General features: G+C 36.0%; 1 protein-coding gene across 1 annotated transcript; it reads left to right on the top strand.

Moving 5' to 3' along the window:
• The first annotated feature begins 845 nt into the window (after positions 1-845).
• On the top strand, positions 846-27,169 carry LOC116499549 (guanine nucleotide-binding protein G(t) subunit alpha-3). Its single transcript, XM_032204306.1, has 8 exons — positions 846-963; positions 8,056-8,098; positions 12,278-12,419; positions 17,850-18,007; positions 20,643-20,771; positions 25,094-25,223; positions 25,430-25,583; positions 26,979-27,169. The coding sequence occupies exons 1-8, from the start codon at positions 846-848 to the stop codon at positions 27,167-27,169; spliced, it is 1,065 nt and encodes a 354-aa protein (XP_032060197.1).
• The last annotated feature ends 386 nt before the right edge of the window (positions 27,170-27,555 follow it).

Below are 27,555 nucleotides of genomic sequence, written 5' to 3' on the forward strand. Positions count from 1 at the left end.
CATATTACATACAATATTTCTATATTGCTATTACATTGTGAAGAAACTAAGACAAAATAGTTACATCAGTAAGGAGAATCTGACCTCTTTCCTATCTTAGACAAAGAAAGTGTGGTACTTTCAGCTGAAACTGATAATAAAATCATAAAGAAATGAAAAAAGGACTATGAGTTATTAAGGAAAGACCACACAAAAGTATAACAAAGGTGTTACAAACTGCAGTGAAGTGCTTATTGTCATTACAAGAAAACAAATGAACTTGCCATAATATGAAAATATATCAAACATTCTGCAAGATAATTAATAATCCAAAATAAAATGTCTTCAATACAGATCCAAATTAGGTTAATTTTAAACAAAGAATACTGATATTTAGGGTTGTAACCACTGAGAAAGATGAAAAAATAAATTATTCAAATGCTTCAAAGACATATAAACCTTTTTTTGGCTTCAAAACCTTTTTTTTTTTTTTTTTTTTTTTTTTTTCCCTTTAGCTGAATTATTGCCATATTTATTGTTTCAAGACATTCTTCATATTTTTTTGAAATGTGTGAGGCTGGACACTGTCTGGCCATGGATAAAGAACTATCTAGACCTTGATTTTGCTTTTGAATAGATCATTTTAATTCTCTGACATCATAACAGTACACTTCATATTGCTATGTAAATCCTTGACTGTAGCATCTCCAGATCATATGACATGTGAAATTTGATTTGAAGTCTGAACACAGAGGTGTTCAGGATTCTTAGATTTCCTCAAAGCACAGGTTGTTGTCCTGAATTAAAGCAACTAGTCTACAGAGAAGAAAATCAGTTGGCACAGAGAGGATTGTGACCACCTCAAGATGGGCAGCGGAGCCAGTTCTGAGAGCAAGGAGTCAGCCAGGAGATCCAGAGAGCTGGAAAAGAAACTCCAGGAAGATGCAGAGAGGGAAGCCAGGACAGTCAAACTACTACTGTTGGGTAAATAGAATAAAAATTGTTGATAATATTTTTCCAATGAGGTGTTATTTTGCTCTACAATTACATTTCAGAACAGTGGATTTCCCTGCCTTTACAATTTTACCGGAAGAAAACAGTCCTGCAGCACATATAAAGTGTTTTCTGGTTGTGGACACACATAAAGCAAGCAATTAAGACATGGAATGAGCTGAAAATGACGATGTAACTAAATTGATTCATTTTTAATTTTTATAAATCCTTGAGCATAGAAAGGTTTGAGAAATTAGAACCTACTGTTAGAATAATTGTTCTGATGTTTACATATGCAGAAGGTAGAACAGATTTTTTTTATGATTCTATATGCATTAATTTGCAGGAGGATTAAGTGAGATAATTTGTTAAGTAGAAAATTCCCAGGTGCCACTAAGTATTGAAATAGAAATTACTTATTTTCCAAACTGTTGCACTTCATTCTTTTACATAAAAACTTACACAGTGAGTTTGGTTATTTTTTGTTTGTTTGTTTCTATGTATAAAAATGATACTGTAAATAGAAGAACAGAATGTAGTGAAATGAGTAGAGATGAATATTCTCACAGACTACCACTTCTAATCCACATTATGAATAATTTATTCAGTGTGTGCAATAACAAATGAAAGATGATACTTTTCTTGAAGACACTTTTTTTTTTTATTATTTTTTCACCATGTTACTACTTAGCCTGCTAGAAATATCCAACAGCACAATAACACTGCCAGTACCTTAATATCTTTCTTCTACTATTATACTATGAGAGTTTACAGTGGTTACACCAAACGAATAGAAAAATAGCCTCTTATCATTCATTTTTTTCTATGTATTCTTCTTCATTGGAACCACAAGGTTTACAAATGCTGTTAAACTGAAATTTATTCAGCCTGAGCTAGATGCCTCACATAAAGTAAATCAGATGAATTCTATTTTGTATCTTATGCAAAATATCTATTTATGCCAGCTGAGAATCTGTCCATTATAAATAATAAATACGGGAAAAAGACTAGCATGCAAGTTTCTCAAATGAATACGGGAAAAAAACAGTTTGACAAAGTTTAAGTACCATCAGTATTCAGATTGCAATTTACAAAGTTTTAGAAATCTGGAGACAATATGAAGATTTTCTGTGCTACGTTAATAGAAATTATTGCTCCTGCTGACACAACCTTAAGTTGGTGAAAAACAGAATAATATTTTCATTTAAACTTTCATAAATTTCAATAATTTCTATATATTCTTAAGAAAATAAATTGGCAGATTGAGTTAGAACCAGAGTGCATCAGAGTGCGTCAGAGAGTTTCTGTCTCTGACCAAAACTGAAGATGTAAGAAATCCTTTAAAAGGAATTTAGAGGATAAAGATAAATTTATAAGATAAGCAGTTTGATGATATACTTTTATCTTCAAACCTTCATGTCCTGGCTTTCATACTGCAGGTTGTCTTACACCAGGACACAAACTAAATCACTCCTCCTTGAAAATATGCATGTATTAGTATTTAGAGCATTAATGTTTCCCATTGGATGAGTCTTTTTCTGACACTATTTATATCTTAGTCTTAAGATACTTCTAGTAAAATGTTTTGAGATAAACTGAAAGCTAAATTAAAAAAAAAAAAAAAAAAAAAAAAAAAAAAAAGATTTCTATTTAGTTTAACTTTAGCATATTTTAGCCTCATCAACTATTCAAACTCTCTTCATGAAACAAGACAATCACCAAAACTTGATGAACTCTTCTCTATAGCATATATTTCTATTTTATCTGCTTTTATTCATGCTATGTCAGTGGGTGGTGTTTTAGAAGGCTTTTCTCCTAGGGTACATATGATATAGATCACAAGGAACCAAACAAAAAATGTTACAGGGGAAAAAAAAAAAAAGAAAAAAAAATAATAATTTTCTTCTTCTTAAAATGAAAAAAAAAGGAGAGAGAGAGGGGTGAATAAAAATTAAGTCTTTTTTGAACTTAGTACACAGCTAGAGTGAAAGTGTCCAACATTTGGAATCACAGCTGCTGAAGCAATGTGTATATGGGGCATCATATAAATCTTCCTATGGTTAACCAGTGAACTGGCCAGGTAGGACAAAATGAATCCACTATCCAGATCTGGATTCAAGGCTGAATTATTTTATTTTATTTCAGAGTTTAGATTATTCTGATCTTTCTATACCTCCAAGGTGATCTCAGAAAATGATTCAGTTCTTATACTTCATAATTCAAGGGCACCTCCATTCAAACTGATAAGACTAGTCTTATCCTAGCCCTAGATTTCTATTCATTTTGATCACACATTGCCTCTATGTTATGGTATCACCATTGTTTATTTTGCAGTAGGCAGATTGGTAAATCTATATACATATGTATTTTAAAAGATTTCATATATATTTCATATGTTTTTCTGTGTCTTCACAATTGCTCTTACCTTTAAAATGTGAAGAAAAAAATGAAAACAACAACAACAACAAACACAACCAACCAACCTAACAAACAAACAAAAAGCATTCTGACCATTTCCTGAGAGGAGTATTTAATATCTAGTCTGGTCTCTCTGTGTCCTCCAACAGGCCATTCTACAAAAATTAAATTATATACAGAAACTAAAGACACCACATTACCACGTTTCTTTATATTAAGTTCCATGACCTAGGTAAACACTTTCTTGGTACAGAGCTGATAATTTGTAGTTTATAGACCATGCACAAGGAGAGGAGGAAAGCAGTGCCCCTTCCTGGTTTTCTTCAGAAGTTGCCCCAGAGCCAGAAAGGTTCAGAGCTTTGTGCTAGGTGCTTCTGTACTGTCAAGGTCGTTCTTGTCCGGAAATCTAGTCCTTGAATATTTATACTTCCAAAATTCATATATTTTTATGAGTCTGGAACAAACTCCAAGGTGAAAGTTTTATTTCTTTCGTATCAGGAGATAAATACAGCCACATCTTGTACGTACTTTGTAGGAGGCCAGCCTAAAGGTAAAGTACAATGCACACTTGAAACACTGCCAGAACAGCTGATGCTCACAGTACTGTAGGAACAGTAATATTTCATAGAAATAAGAACTTAACTTTAGTTTAGATAATCATTACAAGTTTGAACTTTATTAATTGATGACTTCATTGTATGCAGTTTCTTGTGGCCTGTTACAACTCACCCGCATCAGAGCTGGTCACCCCCATCTCACCAAGAAATACTCATTTTTAGAGTATATAATTTAATATAAGCATCTACTTCAGGATGACCAAAATTGAAGTAATATGTTGGTTTTATTTAGTTTTAGAAGAAAATATTTTTCTCCACTGTCAATAAAGGGTACCTGATGGTGAGTCTGAACATAGTGGTTTGCAGTGTAGACATTTAAAATCCACTAAATGAGCCAAATCCAGTTCAATTGCCATAGTTATGAGGCAAGGCTTAAATTATTGCTATTAACACCTTCACTGAAAGCAAAGACTTCGAAAGCAAAGACAGCTCAATAATCCTGCTGACTGAAAGGCAGTGGTGTTTTTTTGTTTGTTTGTTTTGTTTGTTTTCTAATTTATCTCTCCTGTGGAGAAAGTAAGTTCAGTTTGGTAAGAGGACTGGAAAGATATGATTTCCAGTCTAGTTCACAGTTTCCGTTTTTTTTTTGTTGTTTTTTTTTTTTTTTTTTTTTTTATGACACAAAAACTGAGGTTAGATATACTATTGAGTTGTGCTACCTTGGGTCTTGGACAGGTGGAAAAATGGTCTGATAGGAGCCTCATGAGGTTCAAGAAGCAGAAATGCAGAATCCTGCACTGGGGGAGGAACAACTCCAGGCTCAAGTATATGTTGAGGATCACCAAGCTGGAAAACAGAAAAAGACCTGGGGGTCCTGGTGGGCACCACTTTTAAAAAGTGTCAGCAGTGAGCTCTTCCTGCAAAAGCTAACCATATCCTGGACTGCATTAGGCAGAGTATTGGCAGCAGGTTGAGGGAGGTTTGAGGCTTCTGCTCTACTTAGCACTGATACAGCCACATCTGGAGTACTGTGTCCAGTTCTAGGCCCTCCAGTACAGAAGAGATCTGAGCATACTGAAAGGAGTTCAATGTAGGGCCACCACGATGGTGAAGGAGTACTCCTCCTCCAAGGAAAGGCCAAGGAAGCTGGGACTGTTCAGCATGGTGAAGAGGAGGCTCAGGAGATCTTATCACTTTGGATAAATACCTGAAGGGAGGGTGCAAAGAAGACAGAGCCAAGCTCTTTTCAGTGGTGCCCAGGGACAGGACAAGACGCAATGGGCACAGACTAGAACACAATAGGTTCCTCCCGAACATCAGGAAGCACTGCAGTGCTGTGTAAGTGACAGAGTACTGGCACAGGTTGCCCAGAGAGGTTGTGTGGTCGCCCTCCTTGGAGATCTTCAAAAGCCATTTGGATATGGTCCTAGGTAACCAGTTCTGCGTGGCCTTGCTTGATCAGGGACAAGGTGGCCTCCAAATATCTATTCCAATCTCAACCATGTTGTGACCCTGTGAAATTCTTCTTAGGAAAGTAGTGGATTCAAGTTACAGCTGAGGTCTTGTGTTCTGCTCTCCTTTGAATTCAATCAGTTCTCACTGTCTTTCAAAGTACCTCCCTTTTTTTTTTTTTTTTTTTTTTTTTTCTCTGTTCCCGGTCTGTCTATACACCTTTGTAGTCTGCACTGTAGAGGCTGGACCATCCCAAAGCAGAGGGGCAATTCAAGACATGTCTCTGGGTGTGGCTACTTTGCAGATCCTTGCCTGCAGCTATGCCATGCTCACTGCACTTCTCGAGGCTTCTCTGAAGCCTCAATGTGTCCTGAAACAGAAATCGCATGGAAATTGGGAAGTTGAGTTCAGAATAGCCCAACCAAGATGAGAGGCAGTTTACAGTCTGCCAGACTGCTCTTTGTCCAGCACAGTGCTGAAGGTGGATGTAGCACGCCCTGATACACCATGAAATGTCTTTCATCTCTCAGGAACAGGCCTAGAATTTCAGGCAGTAACAAAGATTTCCATGCCTTTATTTTACATGCCTATATCCATCTCAAGGAAACTTGGCATACAAATAGAGATATGGAAATCAAAGGTAAATTTGAATAAAAAATAGATCATAAGAATGTGAAATGCAAAATACAGGCTATAGCATGTTTTATGAGGTCCCTGTCAGGCAGAGACACAAATCTTCACAGATACAGGAAATTGTTTAAAAGCCAATTAAATTTTCCAGACTTTAGAACAAGACTGACTTTGGCCTAAACTCTAGTCTTTTATGCAGAAAATTTGGGCTAGATTATAATTTCCCTCTTCACCGCCTCCTAAAGTGAAGCTGCCCTCAGCTCCCCGTAGTTCTTTTGCTGCCATTTGCATGAGCAGAAGGATTCTGTGGTGAGTAGAAATGTAGTTGTGGCCCTGCTCTCCTGTCTTAAGGGCTCGGGCCAGAAAAGCGGGCTGAACAGGAGGGGGAAGAAAGAAGGGAAGCAGGTGCAAAGTAAATTGTTACTGACTTGTTTCCTGTAGTACAACTGCTGCTACAATTAACACAATACTCCAGAGTGGAGCCAAAGTCTATGAGTCATCTGTTGTTTAGATAAAGGAATTACTGGGTCATAAATTAGAGATGAGCAGAGGTAGAAAAACACACCTATAAGATATAAATTATGACTCCTACTCTATTTTAACCTTGTCTTCCAAATCTGGAAGAGAGGTTCATTTCTGTATTATGCTTCCTGGCATCTTTCCATGAGGTGGATGCAGGAATTCCCAGAACTGCTTGCTCTCTTTCCTACAAAAAGTTTAGCAATGCTGCTTTCCTGGCAGGGCTTTACCAAGTTCTTCAGAGGGGAATTGAGAGGATAAAAAGTGATCTAAAGCAAATTTGCATTTTGTCCAAACTGTGGCAGATGGCAGCATCAGCTCATTTTGCATGGGCTTGACGTTTTCCTCTCGCACTTTCTGCCATTCACATTGTGGGCTTTAGAAAATGTTTTGCATATTGTTTGCTGTCTGTTGTGATTCAATTGAGTAAATTAATCTCTGTCATTTAAATGTTATTAGCTTTACAAAATCTGTTTGGAAAGTCTGTAATCTGTTCCATTCACTGAGGGGCCATCACTTAGAATAGCTATGCCTCAAGTTTTCTCTTTAGCCAAAAGTATCCAGTAAGGTAAATGATAATCTGCAAAAATCAGAGTAGCGACAAGTCTTGTCCCATGGATTCATACAGAGAAGTCAAACCTTCTCTTCAGATTCTTTTAAAATCTAGCTCGTGTTTGGCAGGTGTGGTCAAGCCCTGCTCCTCACCAGTCTCACTGATAGAAGATAAAATAGTTGAACTCATACTGATTTGCAATGGAAAGTCTTGTGTTGTGATCATTCACTTTGCATGAGATAAGAAGGCCAAATTAATCTGAATAATCTGACTTAAACTAAGACCTAGTTCTGCAAATTGCCTGTACAACCAAATGCCTATATCTCCCTGACAGCAATGGGAATTTACTGCAAATTCATTCTCAAGCTGTATCTGCTGCAAGGCTGTGCGGATTTCCCACTTTCAGTGGAAGACCATAGGGCAGAGGAAGTGGCAATAGACCGGTATCAAGACATTTGCTCATGTGCTGCCTCTGCTTCATGAGTGAAACCTGCTCATGAAATCCTGCTTTTCCACTTGTTTAAATATGCTAGGTGGTCTGGATTACAAAGTTAGCATAGACATTAAATGAGCAGCTACAGTCATATAATGAACAACACACTGTCAAGTGCTGTAGTTTTTTTGTGTCTTTTCACCCATCTGCCCAGGTGATGGGGTTGAAATCAAAATATGACCAATATCTCTTTGATAATAAGCAGCTGTATTTTTCTTAATTGACTGCACTTTCCTTTCTTTTCAAATATCTCTCCCCTCTTTTAGAATTTATATTTTCACCAAGATTTCATTCTTTCTAAGTCTGAATGGACACTAGGGAGGTTTACAGTTAGTGAAATGGGGATCTGAAACATCTGTATGTCTCTTCATAAATACCAAATTCTGTTCCAGAGAGTTATTTTTAATATTTGCTACTTATTGATGTATCAATTATATCTTCTGAATATTCCCTCTCTGCAGGTGCTGGAGAGTCAGGAAAGAGCACTATTGTAAAGCAAATGAAGTAAGTACATGAATATTCATATCAGTTGTTGAATATGGTATTTGTAGCATAAGCTATCTAACATCTTATTGCAATATTTATGTTATTTGAATAAAATGCAAAGAAACATCATTAAAATCAAGTTCTCATTCAGACACATAAACAAAAATACAAAGTGACTAAGACGCACAGCTGGATTGGTAATCAGATCTGTCTGATCAAATCATGCACCTGTCCAGCCCTTTACTGAAGCTTCCTCTTTGGCTTCAGTGGGAGTTGCAGTACTGTGGTGAGACCATATAAGATAACAGGCCATAGCATATTCACCTAGCCTAGTATCTCATCTCCTGAAGTAGCTACTGGAGGATGTTTCTAGAAAATTATCAGATCACACATGCAAACACACTGTAATACTTTCACCGAATACCCTGCCAATATCTGGTGATCTGTGACTCAGGGACCATCCTGAACCAGAGAAACAGAGATGGTATCGGTATGGTAAATAGTCCTCAGTTAATTCATGTCAGTTTTCTCCCGAATCTCTTTTGAAACAATGTTAACTAACAACGCCCTCATCTCCCTTTGTTCAATTTTAATTTTGTCCATATCACTGTCATTCAATTTCACTGTATTACAAGTGAAAATATTGAAATATTCACATTATGTAACTGTAGTGTCAAGATTTTTTCTTCCTTTAAACTGGGTTCTGTGGGTCATTCTTGGTCCTATGAAAATACAAAAAAAAAAAAAAAACTGCAAAACTTTAACATGATCACACTTTGTCATTTTGTAAACACTAGCATCTTGCTGTGAAAAAAAAAAAAAGTGTCTTAAGTTATCCTAAATATTTTATACCTTCACTGATGTATTTCAAAGAGTGAAGTAAAAAATGTCATATCATAAAAGTACTTTTCTACTACATAAGCAGCTCATTTTCTAACAAGACAGATTCAGTACTATCCATCAAATATTTTGCTATTTTTTTTGTTTGATTGTTTGCTTTGTTCCACTTCAGTGGTGGATAACTTTATTTCTGTTTTGAGTTTCATTCAGGAGATATCCACTAAACCATTGAAATGTATTTTGCTGAAAGCTTCACCAAGTATGAGCAGATTAGAGATGTTCCTCTGAATTAAACACTTTAAGAAGGCTGATAACCCTAAACAACTTCAAGGGAGCAGGAAGTGGAAAAGCTGAGTTATCTTTAAAGCCATGTGTATACATGCGCTGTCAACCTGAGCACAAATGTGAATTATTTTCCCAGGAAAATGTTGATGAAAATTATCACTTTTCATACAAAATATCAACTTTATGTCATAACCATTTTTTTTTCTTAAAAGGGAAATTATACAGTAAAAAAGAAATATCTATTTTTTTTTCAGTGAAGTATAACATTTTCTAGAGAAGACTGATAACTACTAACAAAAGAAGTCATTTTGCTGAAAATACAAATTCACACTAAAATCAGGGTTATTTTACTCCTATTACTATAATTTTCTAATCCATAAACCTCACTCTTTCCAGACTGAAGACTTCAATCAAAGTTAAATCCTTCCACTTAGCTTTGCACAATGTCTTGTGATGCTCCAAATATAGATATGGTGCAAGGCCTAAAAAAGCTAAGATGTTTAAGAGGGATGACAAAAAAAAAAAAAAAAAAAAAAAAAAAAAAAAAGTTTTCTGGCTCTCTGTGCTTCAGACTATCTCATTTCCAATGTGTGAGCTAACTTGTTTAAATCCAACCTGAGTATTTCTCTGCTATGAATTAGAAGTATAAATCTACTTTATAACATTCAGAACTGTAGAAGTTTGGGAAATAAAAAGCAGGAAACAAAATATTTGGTAACTCATCAAGCCAATTGAAACTAAATCAAAGCCTCCTGCCTGAATTTTTTCCTCCAATAAAAACATATTATAGATATTGTGACAAGTAAAACAATCCACAACTTTAGAATCCTCCATTTATTTACAGGTTGGATTTGTTTGTTTGTTTGTTTGTTTGTCTCGTTTTCCAAGGAGTGTTAGAGAACTAAATTTTCCATTTGATAGAAAGCTCCTTCTAACCACACAAGATGTTAGCCTCTTTTACAATCCTTTCTTAAGAATGAGCAATGTTTAATAAATGTAGCAAAATTCACTAACGATTTATCAGGCTGGCTAGCATCTTTTCTGCCAGAAGAGATAAAACATATATATATATTTTTTTTAAAAAAAGGGGATTAGGGAGCGGCACAAAAAAAACCTTGAGCAAAAACAAGTTTTGTTCTGTAATTACAGAATCTAATTTTATTTCAGGATCTTATATGTTCTTCCTCTCTTTGTTCTTCAAAGGGAAAACATGAGAACAACATATACAATAGTTATCTGGGGATTCCATTTAGGCTTTCTCTTTTCTGTTATCCCAGATTTTCCAGTCACAGGAAAAAAACTTATCTTCTCCACATATCCTGTTTTGGACACTGATGTAAGACACTCAAAGTAATCAAACAAAGCTCATGATTATCATGGGGTAACCACATTGTCCTTCTATTCAAGTACATCACATCTTGTCATGGTTTGCTATGTAAGAAGTTCTGGCTTAATATGAGAGGGTTCTTTTGTACAGTGAGGGTGATTGAGCACTGGAACAGGTTGCCCAGAGAGGTTGTGGACCCTCCTTCTCTGGAGATATTCAAAACCCACCTGGATGCCATCCTGTGCAATGTGCTCTAGGTGATCAGAGTAAATACATCTCCCTTCTCAATAAGTCTTACTATTTCATTTAAATCACCATGTTGACATAGGATACACAGATACCTCAGGTGCTGGTAGAAAAATGTCCACAAGTATAGCCTGCATAACAGATTAGTGCTGAAATCAGCATTAAATAAATAAATAAATAAATAAAATTTTGAAATGGAGTTTATAGATTTGTCTGTTCAAAAAGTGGTTGTGAAAACACTTAAGTGAACTGTGTTCTCTTATAATGCTATAGATATAAGTACAGAACTTTTGAATTCTGTGCTATCCATAAATTGGACATGTTCTGATTCTTGAGCATTCATTTATGATCTAGCTTGTGTGTGCAAATGAACTATTTTCTGACAGGACTGAGTTTGCAGGGATAACCTGCAAATATAACCTTCCCCTTGCAGGGAAAGTGTCCCCAAGACACACACCTGTACTCATTCTGGGCTGGACTGTCAGATTCTTTCATATCACCTACTTTGGCTTGTATAGTTCTGTTAAGACTATATCTCTGGCAAGGTTGGGGGGTTGGTGCAGGAATTAGTTATTTAATAACCTGGCCTTCACCTCTGAACAACTGAAGTGAGGAATAACAGTCTTGGTTCTAGAAGTAGCCAAAGCAGTTTGCTGTCTGTTCACTGAGAGTACGCTACACAAAATAGATGAAGTTTTCATCCTTTTCACAACTACTGGAAAAAGATCTCTCTCTGAGCCATGATCCACTCTGCACACTGATCTCAGAGACCTTTAACCCTATGCCACACTTCAGTTAGGGAAGATTATGAAATTACAGTCCCTCTCTCAGAATCAGATTAATTGAATTTGACTGTTAAGATTCTTTGACCTTTGGAATATGGGCAAAATCCTCTTGAGTAATAGTTATTTCCCCAAAGGCTACAGAAAATATTATCATCTTTCATGAATTAGAAGTTTTAATTGATGTACAAAGAAATATTCAAGACTGTGTTTTCTGTTGAGAAAGTACCTCACAGTGTAGAAATACAATTACATTATTGTTTTCCACTCTAGATAAGACTCAGATTAATAATGAGAGGTACTAAACAAGCAATGTGAGAGCCTGGTTCTAATATTGTAGACTGTAATAATACAATATTTGAGGCCTAAGTCCAGCTATGCATCTTGCCCTGTAACCACAGGAATGGGCTGGGGACCGGTTTTGGAACCATGCAACATTACCTTATGTTGACTCACAGGTGAAAAGAAAAGTACCTGTTCAGCCAGACAACTGGGGAAAAAAAAAAAAAAAAAAAGTTATTTTTTATTGTCACAGAAACTGCTGCTGTCCCATTCCACCAGAACAAGCAGCACAGATAAATGCTTTTCCAAGGGCCAGACAGATTCAATCCTTTTTCATGCAGAGCACAAAAGTATCTGGTTCAACTTTTATCATTTAATGCATCCCAAACAATATTTATTTATTTATTTATTTATTTATTTATTTATTTGCACCAGGATCATCCATAAAGATGGTTTCACATACCAGGAACGCATGGAGTTCAGACCTGTCATTTACAGTAACGCAGTGCAGTCGATCCTGTCTATCGTGAAAGCAATGACTAAGTTAGGGATCAATTATGAAAACCCAGCTAGAATTGTGAGTATGATGTTCTTTCTCTTGAAATAGGCATTTATATATATATATATATATGTATATATATATATGTAGTAGTAGAGACTAATAGAACAAAGTAAGAGTTCAGTATTTGCTTTATGATAGTAAAAACTAAGTACTGTTTGGGTTTTTGGGTTATAGATGTGATAAGATACCCTCACTTATTTTCATTTTCTAAAGACTGACACCTGAGGTCTAAACTTTGCATAAGCTGTCATTTACTCTACTACAAAAGAAATGTTCAAGTCTTATGTCAAAAAAAAAACAAAACATAAGAAATAGAAAAAAAAAAAATCTTGGCTGCTTAGTCATTTATTCAATGGTATTAGAAATGTGATAAAAATTTCCCTTTTAAGAATAAATCTTGGGGCTCAGACATTTAAGGAAGGGTCATATAGATGTGTTCGGAATATTTCAGTTTCATCTTGCTCCTGGGGCAGAGATCTCATTGTACAGAAGGAGTACTGCAGAGAAGTGGAGTTTGACCTTCCTGGCATGGATAACTGTCCTATACACAAGTGTTAAGAGCAGTACTTCTCTTTTTACAACTTCATTAAGCAGCTCATAATACTGATTCCAGCACCTTGCAGGCTTTACCAAGAGGCTGGAGAAGAGAAGAAGAGGCTGAGGGGAGGCCGCATGCGGGGAGTGGAGAGGCAGGCACTGAGCTCTGCTCTTGGGGACAGTAACAGGACCCAAGGGAGCTGGGACTGAGGAGGGTCAGGCTAGGTAATAGGGAAAGGTTCTGCACCAAGAGGCAGTTAGGCACTGGAACAGGCTCCCCAGGGCATTAGTAACAGCACTGAGCCTGCCAGAGCTCAAGAAGCATTTGGAGAGTGTTCTCAGACACATGGTCTGATTTTTGGGTGGTGCTGTGTGGAGCCAGGAGTTGGACTCTATGGTCCTTCCAAATCAGGTTATCCCATGATTTTATGATTCCATGAAATAAGATTAAAGCAGTCATCAGCGAGTAGTTTTTTATCAGAAGTTTAATCAGGAAGACTAAATAATTGAGGAAACTCAGTCCCTTCTTTTGTGCCCAAAAACAAACAGACATTTGAGAGATGCCATACTTCTCCTCAGTACATATGTTCCAAATCAGGAAATTTTTGGCTTCATTTGACAGGTAAACTGACAGTGCCTGCTCATTTACAGTAAGAAGACCTGCGATCTTCTGATAATCATGCAGAATTTTCAGGGAAATAATTAAAGGGAAAACACATACCTTTTTCTCAATGAGATGATTTGCTTGTAATTCAGATCTTGCTGAGAATTTCTCAAAGGCCCATCAGAATACCTATTGGTTCCAGTTTTGGCAAATTCTCCATATTCCCTAAGGGTTCATCTTAGAGGGAATTATAGCTACTTATCTGAGATCAGATCTCCTTCTTACAGAAGACTATATCTCATTCCATTGATATGCAATACTTTGATCTAAAAAACAATAAACAAATGCTTCAGAGGTTACCAAAGGACATACAGTCAGATGACAAAATAAAAACTAAATGTTTCTTCCTGCATTCTTTTAAGAGTCCATGTCCACTAATCATGCAAACAAATGTAAAAGTGCCCAAAACCACCACACAGAAAACAGGCTCATATGAACATGCTGCAGCTTGGCTCTGTCTCAGTTGCAATAGGCACACATACTGAGTAAGGATCCATGCCCCAGTCTGCACAGCCTAAGACAGATGAACCTTGCAGAACTTAGCCAGCTAGTTCTGTCTCATCCTTCAGTATCTACTGCCAGGTCCAGACTCTGTTTGCCACTTATACTTGAGATATGTTCTGCCCATGTCCCAGTAGTTCAGCTTATTTTCCCAGCCTTACCAAACTTTCTGAGAAATGTATATATATATTCAATCATCATTCTTCCATAGGGATATACTCACAAAATACAAAAGTAGGGAATACAAGCATAACAACTTAATTTATTTAGCCACAGGCACTATAAAATCACCAGAAAAATACAGTTTGGAAGGGATCTCCTGAGGTTACTCTGCTCCATTCTCCTGATAAAATCAGGACCAAATAAATTGTTATTCTGGGTTGTTCCAGTCAAGTTTCAATATCTCAAAGGATGAAGATTTCTTCACATGATAGCCTCTCTGGGCCCTGCTCCAGAGTTTGAAATGCTTCACAGAATTTCACAAGGTTCCTTTGTGTTCATATTTCCTGCCTGCCTGCTTCCCCCTCCTGTGTGTCCAGTGCCTCCAATTTTGTATTTTCCACAAAATTTCTGAGAGTGCATTCCAACCCATCATCCAGGTCCTAAACAAAGAAAGGGCCCAAGTATCAGCTCCTGAGGCAAACCTAAACCTAAACCTAAATTGCTACAAGTTGGATGCAGTACTGATGATAACCATCCTTTGAGCCCTAAGATCTAACGAATTAGCCAATGAGATGATAAGATCTAACAAATCACCAATGTTATTGCCCACTTACTCAGTTCAATGTGGTTATAAAAGTATTGTGGGCAAAAATGTCAAAGGCCTTGCTAAAGCCAAGATAGATACCATCCTCTACTTCCCCTCTTCTTCACAAACTAAATTTCACTGTAGAAGGCAATCAAGACAGTTGTGCGAAATTCGTCCTTGGTAAATCCATGCTGGCTGTTCCGAACCACTGTGTCTAAGATGATATCAAAGACATAAGTGACTGAAAAGCAAGATAACTTCTTTGGTTTCATATGAGGCAAGTGCTTGATCAGAGTCCTTAGATTCATCCAGGCCTTACTTCGACCTCTTTTTTCCAAGATTTTTTTTTACTCAGAAAAAATGAATAGTTACAGAGATAAAATATTAATATATTAAAATATAATATTAATATTATATCGATATTAAAATGTTAATTATTAATTAATTAATATTAATTAATGTTTAAATAATTAATATTTAAATGAATAAATATTAATATTAGTTAATATTTAAATATCAACTACTTTTTATTAATCTATAAAACTTCTTATCCAGTGTCCAAGCTGAGAATTTCCTGGAACTGGAGAGGCCATTGTTTCAGGAGTTGACCATGGGACAGCTTTTCAGAAATAAACGTATACCAACTATTGACTACTCTTAAAGAATGACTGCTGTAATCCACTGCTGTGTGGTTACCAATGTGAAAAAGTTTTGGGTTTTTGTTTGCTTGCTTGCTTGGTTTGTTTTGTTTTGTTTTTCTCCTTTGCATTCATTTACTTTAACAAAGTTGAAATAAGAAGGAACACTGCAAGCAGGTTATAAAACTTCTTCCAAAAATCTATGCCAGTTTCATAGAAATTTTGTTCAAGTAATTTCACAGCTTGAGGAACCAGGAATTGAAATCTTTTGTTAAGTAGCACTTTTTATTTCTTAGCATCATATACAATCAAATGTAGAAAACTGCAGGTATGTTAAGTTTACCACTGAAAGCACAGGAAGACCACACTTCCATTGACATTGGAAGAATAGGCCTCTAGGAATACAGTCAAACACACCTGTATAAAATATTTGCAGTGCCTACCTTCTTTCCCCCCCATGATCACAGAAGAGCAACCTGGATGAGAGTTTTAAAGAATCTTCAAATTTCAATTGCATTTGCTAAACATAGCCCCTGCTTCCAAAAAAAAAAAAAGTTAGTTTACATTTTCTGTAAAATCATGAGCCATACATAAGTTTGAGTTGTTTTGGTATGAAGCTTGACTTCAGCTGGACTTTGATCTTGCTGAGTTCTGGTCCAGAATTAGCTGCCTAAAGTCAATGAGGCATTGACTGGGCTTATCTTGGTCCTTGAAAGCAGTGAGTTTATCCAAGTTCCATGATTGCCTATAAGTACTACTCAGCGATTCTAAAAGTGCCTAAGCATGCAGTTTTGAACAGCACCTGATCTGAGGAGAGAGGTTTCATTGTTTCTGGTTTTGTTTTGTTTTGTTTTGTTTCCCCTAATGTGGCACTGCAATCTGTTTTTAGCATTAAAATCGTAATGTCTAAATATCAGAGACAAACAAGATTTTATCTAAACCAGGGCTATGATAAACTCTGCTATCTTCCATTTTTACGTAAAGAACAATATTTACAGTTGCCACCTTTTGCATAATAGCCCATAATTACCAATAAGCATTTACTGGCAGGCTCTGAGCTTAAGTCATTATACACTACTCAACCAACAAATACAGCACTGTAGAAGAACAGTTATACTCATTAAATGATATGTGATATCGTTAAGGAGAATACTTTCCAACATTTATCTTGAAGCTGAACAAATGTGTGCCCTGGAGTCTAATGACAAGCATACACAAGACATCATGAGTCAGGTCTGCTGAACACAGCAGTGACATATATTGTGGGTTTTGTTTGTTTGTTTGTTGGTTGGTTGGTTTTTATGTATAGTGACAACTGCACTGCTCTCTGTTTTCCTTCAAACAAATGTAAGCCTCTATTTCCCCCCATTTTCCTCTCCACTCCAACTTAATTCCACAAATATTTTAGAAAACCTACAGTATTTTACTTTTGATCAGTCTCTGACTTGCACAAGGTTTCCAGAAACTGCAATTTCTAATGAAACATAAAGATATACAACATTTCTAAAAAAAAAATTGTTACAAAATATTGTGAAGATGTCTTCTACTTTTGAATAAAACAGATTCCCTGCCAAAACAGGGTCTGTTAGAATTAATTTCTACTTTTGCAACTATTGACTGCAAGTCTACTTATATGGCTAGGAAGGAATTATATTCTATAATTACCCACTGCTGTGACAGTGTATCAAATGACCCTATTTTAATCATGCACTTTATTTATAGTGCATTTCTAAGCCAGTAACCACAGAAAATAAATATTTTTAAATCTAATAAATTACTTGAAGTCTTTTGCAAAAATGAAGAAATTAGAGAATAATACATTTTAAAATATTTGGTATTTGTTTAAATTACTTGTTTCTTCTTCCCTAGGGGAAAGAAAGAAAGATAAAAAGAAAAGAAAAAAAAATCAGACAGGAAATACATTCACTGCTTATATTCACTTTGCTCAGTGTGCTCTAGAGCTAGAAAACTCTTCTTCCAAATATATTCAAACTCTTATTTAGCTACATATTTCTACATTAATTTAGTCATAATATGTGCACTCTTGTTAATTTAGTTGTTAATAGTTTGCTATTCTCTTTCTTACAATACAAGCCTTCCTTCAGAGTTGGAATTTTTGTGAATACCTATGGTAAAATGAAACTGGATGAACTCTTATATAAATGAGAAAGAACAATTTAAAAAAAAAAAAAAAAAAGTCCATGTGATACCTGTGCTTACATGCACATCTCATGGAGATGTACCTCTCCATGGAAAATATTGTGAAAATAAGAAACTTCTCTGCCATTGTAATTCATTGTAAACCAAGTACATCTTCAAGCTGTGTTTGCATTACATTTACTGAAATTTCTCTTTAGGAAGATGAAAAGAAACTCTGTGCCATGGCAACAAATCTGGAGGATGGTGACATGACTTCTGAACTGGTGGAACTCATGAAACAACTGTGGAATGATGGTGGAATCCAGGCATGTTTTGCAAGAGCATCAGAGTACGAGCTCAATGACTCGGCAGCCTAGTAAGTGAGGGTGTAGAACATTTAGCTAGTAGCAGAGAGCATAGGAAGCGTTATAACGAGAACTCTTCGTCACATGTAGAGCAATCTATGAAAATTGCTCATCAACCTGAAAAAGGACAAGATCTTTTGTTAATCTGTTAATAATATATTAGAAACATTAAACCGAGGAAATCAAACAAAAACAAATAACAACTTAAAAAAAAAAAATAAAAGCAAAAAGCTATCGCTATGATCTCTAGGTAATTCTAAGATTGGCAAAATGAGGGGGAAAAGTGAGTTGAAACAACTAGGTTTTACCTGAAATTGTACTTTGTGTAGATTTCAAGCTGCTCAAATATACTTTCCAGTGAAAACTATGAAAGGTTTCCTCTAAACTTGCCAGACTGCATGCATTCGTGTTCCCTAGGCCATTACCATCTCAGCATACATCTTAGTCATCAGTACCACAGATTCTCTCCAGCCTGATGGCCCCAGTTCTCTTTCTGTGGCCCAAGAGGTGGCAGACATAAGAGGAGACTAGTGCTGCTCAATTCTGACTTCAAGAAAGGTCAGGATCCTGATGTGGATGGAGTCAGTAATCCCTTATGTAGTCAGATGGTCACATGTTGATGTAGTCAGTTAGCTTAGATTTTTCAGCAGTCAGTGTTTTCATAGCTTCTACAGATGTTCTTGCAGACCATCACAGGCCCTGAGTGGTCCTGTTCTGCCATTTTCTCCCTAAGGACATACAAGACCAAGAAGTGAGGTGTCATCTGGGTCTGAGTCTTCCTGGAGTGTACAAGTTTGACCAGAACCTGGGGAAGAGGGTCTGAGTTTTCCTGGAATGCACAAGTCCTGGACCTGGGGAAGGGGGAGGTTTCCAGCTCGTGTCCATTTACCTTGGAAGATTGCACTCTTACTTAGAGCTGCAGTTTGAGCCTTTGCTGCTGCTGCAGCTCCTCCTACTGGTTAAGGTTACATGCACAAGGAAGCTGCACAAGGTGTACAGTGCCACTTCACCCAGCAGATAAAAAGCGTGATCACAGGCCAGAAGCTAGGCAAACTGAACTTATTACTAACTCACCAATTTTAGATAGAAGGGACATATCATGAGTTTTTTTTTCATCTCATCTTATCTTCAGACACTTTCAGCAAGATACCTAAACACAGAAAATATTGTCTGTGATTTGTGCCTTATTTGGCATTACTTTATAGCAGCCTTGTATTTTGATTGGAATAACTGATGGAAGTACAGAGCAATCTTCTGTTTCTTTTCATATTCTTCTGATAGGTCGCACTTCATAGGTTGCCAGCATTAATAGCCCATACCAAGTCAGTAAAAGGAAAATCAATTCTTGAAATAATAACAATAACAATGGAGAAAAAAAAAATACAGAAAAGGAAATTTATTCCCTGTTTACCATTCTAGTAGTGTGTGCACTGTGTCTGGTAGATTAGGTTTTGCTGCCTAAAAATAAGATAGGACGGTCTAAGGAAATTCCCTAACAGTGCAATGGACTGTGTTATGTTTTAACCTGTGAGAGATATGAACCTCAAGGGATTCAGTATACACTGTAAAGGTGCCAGTAATTATTTATTGCCAGAGCTACTTTAAAAACAACAAAGTGATATGCTTTGCCTCTGCTTGAACACTTCTGAAAATCCTTCAACTCATTTATCTTCATTTTTAGGTACCTAAGGGTACCTAAAAGCTTTAGATATGTTTTTGAAAATCTAGCCTTTGGCTCTGAACCATTAAAATCAACTTAAGTTGAGTCCTTGATGCTAGGCTCCTAATGATCAGTTTAATCAACCATCTAACACTACATTTTAAATTGTTTAAAACCAAAAGCCTGTTTTTCAGCCCTTGTAAATCAGTACCTACACAGAATATTGATTAGTACTGTGTAAACTCTGACTTTTTAAGGTTATCTTCTCTGAGTCTTTTCATTATTCATTTATGTTAATAACTCCAGGGTTGTTAGAATAATAACTTAGTGGGACCTCAGATAGGTTGAAGCTTCTGATTTTGATTAAAAAATATGTATTTTTTTATAAATATCATATACCATATTCTTGTAAACTTATAAATGTGAATGGAAAACAGCCTTGAATGTGAAATCCTCCAAAGTCTCATGCCCTCGCTTTCACTTGAAAGCAAGATATCTTTACAACAGAATATTGTTATATGCTGCAATAATTTCTAGTCAACCTGATTTGAAGATGCAGGGGTTCTTCCCTTGTGGTGATAATTTCCATTTTTCCATTTACTGAAGTAAAACAGACAAAAACATTTACTGTTATCATGGTTTCTTAACCTCCATGAGGAAGATACGGATTTTCCTGAACTCAATTCTGAGAAAGATGTTTACAATACATAACTAAATTAATTACATTTCCATATACAAGCAAAATGAGGGGGAAGGAAGGAAGGAAGGAAGGAAGGAAGGAAGGAAGGAAGGAAGGAAGGAAGGAAGGAAGGAAGGAAGGAAGGAAATGATCTAGATTTTGGATCTAGATTATATAAACCCCAATTTTAAGTGTGCAATTTACAAAGAATATTTGAAAGTGGCTCAATAGAAATGGATTAGTGGCTACATCATGTTCAGATAACCTTTTGAATTCATCAGTCAGCATTTCTTATTATTCTCTGTAGTTACCTGAATGATTTGGATAGGTTAGCAATGCCTGACTACATACCAAATGAGCAAGACGTTTTGCACTCCCGAGTGAAAACAACTGGGATTATCGAGACTCAGTTTTCCTTCAAGGACTTGAACTTCAGGTAAGAAAGATGTATTTGACAAGTTTGTGTAGTTTTAGCTTTTTTAAGTATTTTCAAAGGCATTGATCTATTATAATATTGCTAATCCTATTGTGATATTCTTGAATCCACTCATTTAATAATTTGTAAGAGGCAAAAAACAAGTCATTTTAGTATCAGTGCTCCAACTCTAGGTATATAATGGACTGTTATTAAGAGATCTCAGAATATCAGTTTCTAAAAGGACATTTTACATATGTAAGTGTCTAAAAAGCATGATTTGTATGCTGCCATTTGAATAATTGTTTGTGACATTTCTGAAATTTGCCTACTTAAATGTCCTTAACAGCATGCAAAACACTTGATGACTACTAATTTGTATGCACTGCATTCTCAACCTTTCACTTTCTTCCTTTGGGAACAGAAATAACTGCTGTTAGCATTGGAATTTGTTACTGTTGAAAAAAAAAAAAAAAAGTGTCTCATTGTCTCATGGGAAATTATAGTATTAACATGCATGCCTTCATGCTCGTTTAAGATGAAAAGCAAAATGTTCAGAAAAAAGTATTGAAAATAATGTCTCTAAGAAATTTGACCGAAAATAATTGGCACTTTCATATACTCAAAATTTGGTTATGCTTGGTGAACAAACTGAAAACATAATTCTGCATTAAAATGTATTTGAATTAATTATGATCATTTCAGTGTTCAATGAGATCATTTTTCTCTGTTGATTGAATGCTATTTAATTCTTCATTTAAGGCTGCAGTGCATGCAGTGCATATTGAGGAATGCAGTCTGGACAAAAAAAAAAAAAAAATAGAGATAAATTTAGGAAGCATTAGGATTAAAATATATACATTTTTCAGAGCTCTTACTTCTTCCTCATGTAGCAATTAAGTATCTCCTGAACTATTTACCCTAGCACACAGATGTTCTGATTCAACTGAGATTATATATACAAATAAGATTCTGAAGTAGATGCCCAACAAAGAAATTATCACCCCCCAAAATATCCTGATCACTCCTGAAAATTAGAGTAATAGAATCATAGAATATTCCCAGTTGGAAGAGACCTACAAGGATCATCAAGTTCAACTCCTGACTCCACACAGGAACATCCAAAAGTCAAACCCTATGTCTGATAGCACTGTCCAAACACATCTTGAACTCTGTCAGTCTTGGTGCCATTACCCCTTCCCTGTTCCAGTGTCTGACCACCCTCTCAGTAAAGAACCTTTTCCTAATTCAGCACATATCTACAAATGCTATAGTGCAATGCCATACACATACTGTTCTTTTTCTCTGACTAATATATTTCAGATAGCTTTGTACACTGGAAATCTGAGCACCTTTACATTTACAACAATTTATAAAAAAATAAAAACTAAGTCAGGATGGAGAAGGAAATTATCACAGTGCAAACACCCTCAGATATGAATGCAATCAGTTGTAATATTAAAATATTAGAGTTGTGTGTCTGAATGAAATGCAGCCTAACTGAAACTAAAGTTACCTGAGTGTCTGTAAACAGGAGAGGGGATCCTAATGACATTGAAAAGACATACACACACAAAAAACTGTGTTTAGCCTCTCTATTATGCATCACAGTAGTGTTCTGTGAGTAAATTCATTAGTGGTTTTAGGCAATTAAATAATATGAGGTAAAGTCACTACAAAACAGTCTTAGAGTTTTGAGCTGTTATAAGGATGCAAAGCATCAATAAATCCATCTTAACCAGCCAGTTACTGCTACTTTGCATTGCCAGAGCAATGCAGAACAGCTGGGGGATCCTGATGACTCTGCATTTACCTTGATAAGTACCATAGAAACATCTACAAAGAGAGGAACGCTTCCACAGAGTGAGTTTTGGTTGATGTGCTTAAGTGAGGCTTGGGGTCACAAACCAAATGCAAATAAAAAGAAATCATGAACAGATGCTTCATTCACTAAACACTCCTCCCTCTTCTAACTGAATGAGGAAGAAAAAAAAGAAAAAAGAAAAAACATAATTTGTACCTGTGAATTAAAAGTCTGAATATTCCAATACTGCTCCAGGGAAATTAATTGTAGTTCCACGGGCAACATGTCTTGTTATTTGCTATCTTCTTAGTTATGACTTTGCTGTTTTGACATAAACTGGCTTTCTTGTGCTCTTCAGTTTATTTCACTAATTGATTTTGATTTCTAAAGATAAGAACATGCTGGAATATATATAAATATTTATTTATTTATTTATTTTTAAAGAAGTCTGGTCTCCATAGATCCTCTCCTGCACTGAAGAGCTGGTAAAGGTCTCACTGAAAATCAGGCAAACTTCATTTCAGCCTTCAGGTCTCACTGTATGTATCATTAGGACAAATTAATACAAAACTAGCCCCCTACTCATGTCTAGATTTTCCAAGAGTAGTGCTGGGAAAATACAGTTTTCAAGACTAACTTTGCATGTCTTTGCAAAAGAAAAAGATAATATCAGAAATACACTGATCACAGCATGACTTCAGCTTTGCATACACTGATTCTGGGCTGACAAGAGAAGAGCTAAGCGAGATGAGTTTAGTACAACAAAAACTGCCCATAAGCACTGCTGATCTTGCTGATCTTGTCCTATTTTAACTTCCTTCTCATGAATATTCACAGGGTCATATGTTAAAAGTGTGCAGGAAATTAATACAGATTTGTACAGATTATGTGTGTTTGTGAAACTGAAATACAGACTACATTTTGAAGCTTTCTTTTATTCCCATGTCTCTGATTTTGGAGGTATACACTGCAAATCAAGGAAGACACAAGTCAGGTGACTTTTGGGCACTAACCACAGCCAAAAGTCAAAATGCTTTTTTCATACTGACCTTGCTCTTCAGTAAGCCTGCTGAACTCAGGGAAGATATGCTTGGGAGAATGCCATTACTGTTAAGAAAATCTTGTTTCACAACAGCTTCTTGGTTTCATTTCTTCTAAGCAGGATTAAAAATGTTAAACAATGAACTGTTTCAGTCAACTTCATTGATGATGATGAAGAAAATAGGATCTATATATTGAAAAAATGATGTTTCAGTAATAAATTTTGCCCAGTTTACTACTGACTTGCTTTTCTCATATTGAATCCCAATATTTTCATTGCTAAAAAAAAAAAAAAAAAAAAAAAAAAATGTCTTTAATTTTCAGATGCTGCAAGAGATACATCCACAGTGTAAGACCAAACTCATTTCCTTAAAGGAAGGGAGAGTGCAAGCAAGGATTAGGTTTTAGAGTTTAAGTTCAACAAAATGCAGCACAGGGAAAAGTCATGCACACAAGGAAATAGAAATAATTGACTTCTAACATGTTCTTTCTCCTTCCTAATGCACTTGAAAAATGTTTATTTTGTACATTTTATGTCAAAAAAATAGGGAAGAGAAAGACCTGTTATTGTTGTAAAACTGTAAGTGGGAATTTTAAAACCTAGTCCTAAGAACAATGGTAATTTTGACAGAAGGTCCATCTGTGGTAGGCACTAAACTGTATTATACTGAAGGTCCAAACTAATTATGCTCAGTTGGCTTTGGACGCCTTGTAAAAAGTCCATAAAAAGTTCATATGTCTTTACCTACAGACAGTAATTTCTGCCACAAGCTGAAAGAAAATAATGTAGACAATGACTGCCCTTCATTTTCCTCTCTACATGTACAAATGAACAGATTTATGACCCCCAGGCATTACTGCTCAAACAGCAACTAAATGAGACAGACAGGGCAGAGACCCACACACAGAAACATGAGTTGCTAGTTATATAGCTAGTTAAATGATCAAACAACAACAATCAACAGATGACTAAATACTACAATGAATATATACTAAATATTACACCAGCCAGTCAAACACAAGTGGTGGATCAAATAGAATAGATCATATTGGACTGGCTTCCAAACATATGCCTTACGTGGTAAATGCATCATTTCACCACAAGCAATACTATAAAGTAATACATAATTATGGTTGTGAGGGGCTTTTGTCAATGTTTCATGTATGAATTCTCTCTTCCAAAAATCACCTGCAGGACTAAGTCTTGCCCTCAGGTCATGTGAAGAGCTTGCTCAAAAAGAAGTGCCACCTGAAAATACTGAAAATATCTCCTTTATGCAGATATTTAAGCCTTTACATTTCATTCTATGTTCACTATAAAGCTTTAAGTAATATATAGTTCTCCTTGACCTGATGGGTCAAGGAAATAGACCAATAATTGGAAAAGCTGGATGTTTTATTGTCATCCCTCTCTAGTTGCAGTCTGCACTTTAACAGCATGACTACATCCTTATTAGTTAGTACTTTACATTGTACTTATGTTATTTTTTCTGCAAAGGATGTTTGATGTGGGTGGACAGCGATCAGAGAGAAAAAAGTGGATTCACTGCTTTGAGGGAGTTACTTGCATCATATTCTGTGCTGCACTCAGTGCCTATGACATGGTTCTGGTGGAAGATAAAGAAGTGGTGAGTCAGAAGAAACAAACAATACTTTTTGCCGCTATGGTTGAATGTACTCTCTGATGGCATATCAGAACTATCCCTGTTCCCTGATAACCGTTTAAAGGCTATTATGCTCTATGGGTTCCTGGCAGTAGAGAATATTACAGTAAAAAAGACTATGGGGGATGAGATTTGTCGGTCTCTTATATTCACCTTTTGCATCAAAACAGAACAGAATGCATGAAAGCCTTCAGCTGTTCAACAGCATCTGCAACCACAAGTGCTTTGCAACCACTTCCATTGTGCTGTTTCTAAACAAAAAAGACCTCTTTAAAGAGAAAATAACAAAAGTTCATCTGAATATCTGCTTTCCTGAATACAATGGTAAGGCTTTTATTTGTTTGTTTGTTTGTTTGTTGTTTCTATTTTTTTCCCAGAAGAAAATACATTCACATGATTAGAGTAGGCCATGCATTAAAGATTTTTATCCAGGTCACATATATATAACCATTTAAATGCCAAGCATCATGTTTAAGCATCTAGCCTTTCTCTCAAAAGACTAGAAAGGGATAGACATTGACAGAATTTGATTCCTCTCACCTACTTATGATTCCTAGGTTGGGGACGGCTCTCTCTGGAGATGCTTATTACTCTCCACTGTAAGTAGAGGAATTTGAGACTAGAAATTTCAAATGGATGAAGTCTGGTGTGATAAAACCAGCCCAGGTTTCAGTAGGAGAATTGGCTTATCACTCATATACACCATAACTTAATCCCAGTTTTTTTGTTCCCATTTTGAAAACTATTACCATAAAGAAAGTCTGTCTCTTTTTACGTGTCATAGTGGTATCTACTGGCAGCTGTTCCAAGCTGATGCAAGAAAATATATGAAGATATGCCAGAATATGCCCGATTAAAAACAAAAGCTATCTGTTATTTTAGGACTAACCGCACGTATTTTTGATAGGGAGTGTCTGAAATGAAACATATTTTAAGTTTCATTACTAGAAGGTAGGTTTTGTGTACTTCCTGACAACCAGCTCCTTCACTCCTTTTTGAAGAACACATCAAGATAGGGACCAAAAATTGTTCAGAACTTCAGTGGGATAATCAAATACTATGTGCTAGACTCTGTGGAGCAATACCGCTTTACCTTCAGAGACATATGGGAGCCAAAAAGGCCTCTAAGCAGCAGCCTGCCAGGTGTCCCATCCTTCTACTCTGAGTGCCAGTACCAGTGCTTACTCCAACACTGTTGCTTTAACAAACTACTATCAAAAGGCAGAGAAGCTGTGTAAAGAAATTATAAATGAACATATAAGCATCTGATTTTTGCCCTTCTTTCTTCTTCATTTCTTTATCTCTTCATTTCTGTAATTCCCACCAATTTTGTCTATTATGTAGCTATTCCCTCAGAATTTATGGTGCCTCCTTTTTTTTTTTTCTTTTTTTTTTTCTTTTCCTTCCATTTCACTCATTTTCTGCTCTTTCTAAGGGCCTTAACAGTTTCACAGTGTCCTACCTATTTGTGAGCATTTCTCTTCAGAAATTAGTACTTTTTGTTAGGAATAGAAATTTGAATTTGAATGGGCAGTTTAGATACAAACTTTCATATCTAATGCCTGAAAATAATCCCCACCTTCTGCCTCCCCCCCCCCCCAAAAAAAAAAAAAAATAGAAAAACAAGAAAGAAAAAAAAATGTTTCTTAGCAGCTGTGAGGAAGTACATGAGTACAAGTTGTTACGTTTCTTCTTGCCTCTTACTGTCATCTCCACTAGGACTAAATACATTTGAAGATGCTGGAAATTACATCAAGCAACAATTCCTAGACTTGAACATAAGAAAAGAAGACAAGGAGATATATTCTCACTTGACATGTGCCACAGACACCCAGAATGTCAAGTTTGTTTTTGATGCGGTCACAGACATAATAATCAAAGAAAATCTGAAAGACTGTGGGCTTTTTTAGCCATTCATTTCCTGACTTGTAGCCTGATTTCAGGTCTGTACCCTTTCTTCTGTACATCTTGCTGGCTGATAGAGAGAAAAATCAGTAGGGAATAAACAATATCCTTCAGGTTTTCGTTAGCTGTCAATTGAAGCTTTGGGTATAGCATGAGCACTGCAAAACAATACAGACTTTCTGTATGTCATAAGAAAACTGAAAAATATATGCCTTCTTCAGAGATGCTAGCCACTGATAAATTCTAATGGAATCAAAGTGGAAATCCTACTTTACTCATGTATTTTACTCATTTTAAGGTAATCAGCACTTCTCAGAAAACTGGGGGTACTTCAGTATCTTATAACCCTTCCCTGTAGGGGGGTTAAAAGGATAATACAAAACAGAGATTA

The sequence above is a fragment of the Aythya fuligula genome, chromosome 1, assembly GCF_009819795.1.
Source record: "Aythya fuligula isolate bAytFul2 chromosome 1, bAytFul2.pri, whole genome shotgun sequence".
In the NCBI taxonomy this organism is placed as follows: Eukaryota; Metazoa; Chordata; class Aves; order Anseriformes; family Anatidae; genus Aythya; species Aythya fuligula.

Coding starts and splice junctions, on each gene's coding strand:
- LOC116499549 (XM_032204306.1), top strand. CDS start 846: ATGGGCAGCGGAGCCAGTTCTGAGAGCAAGGAGTCAGCCAGGAGATCC. Junction 8,099..12,277: donor ACTATTGTAAAGCAAATGAA/GTAAGTACATGA, acceptor TATTTGCACCAG/GATCATCCATAAAGATGGTT. Junction 20,772..25,093: donor TTCAAGGACTTGAACTTCAG/GTAAGAAAGATG, acceptor TTTTCTGCAAAG/GATGTTTGATGTGGGTGGAC.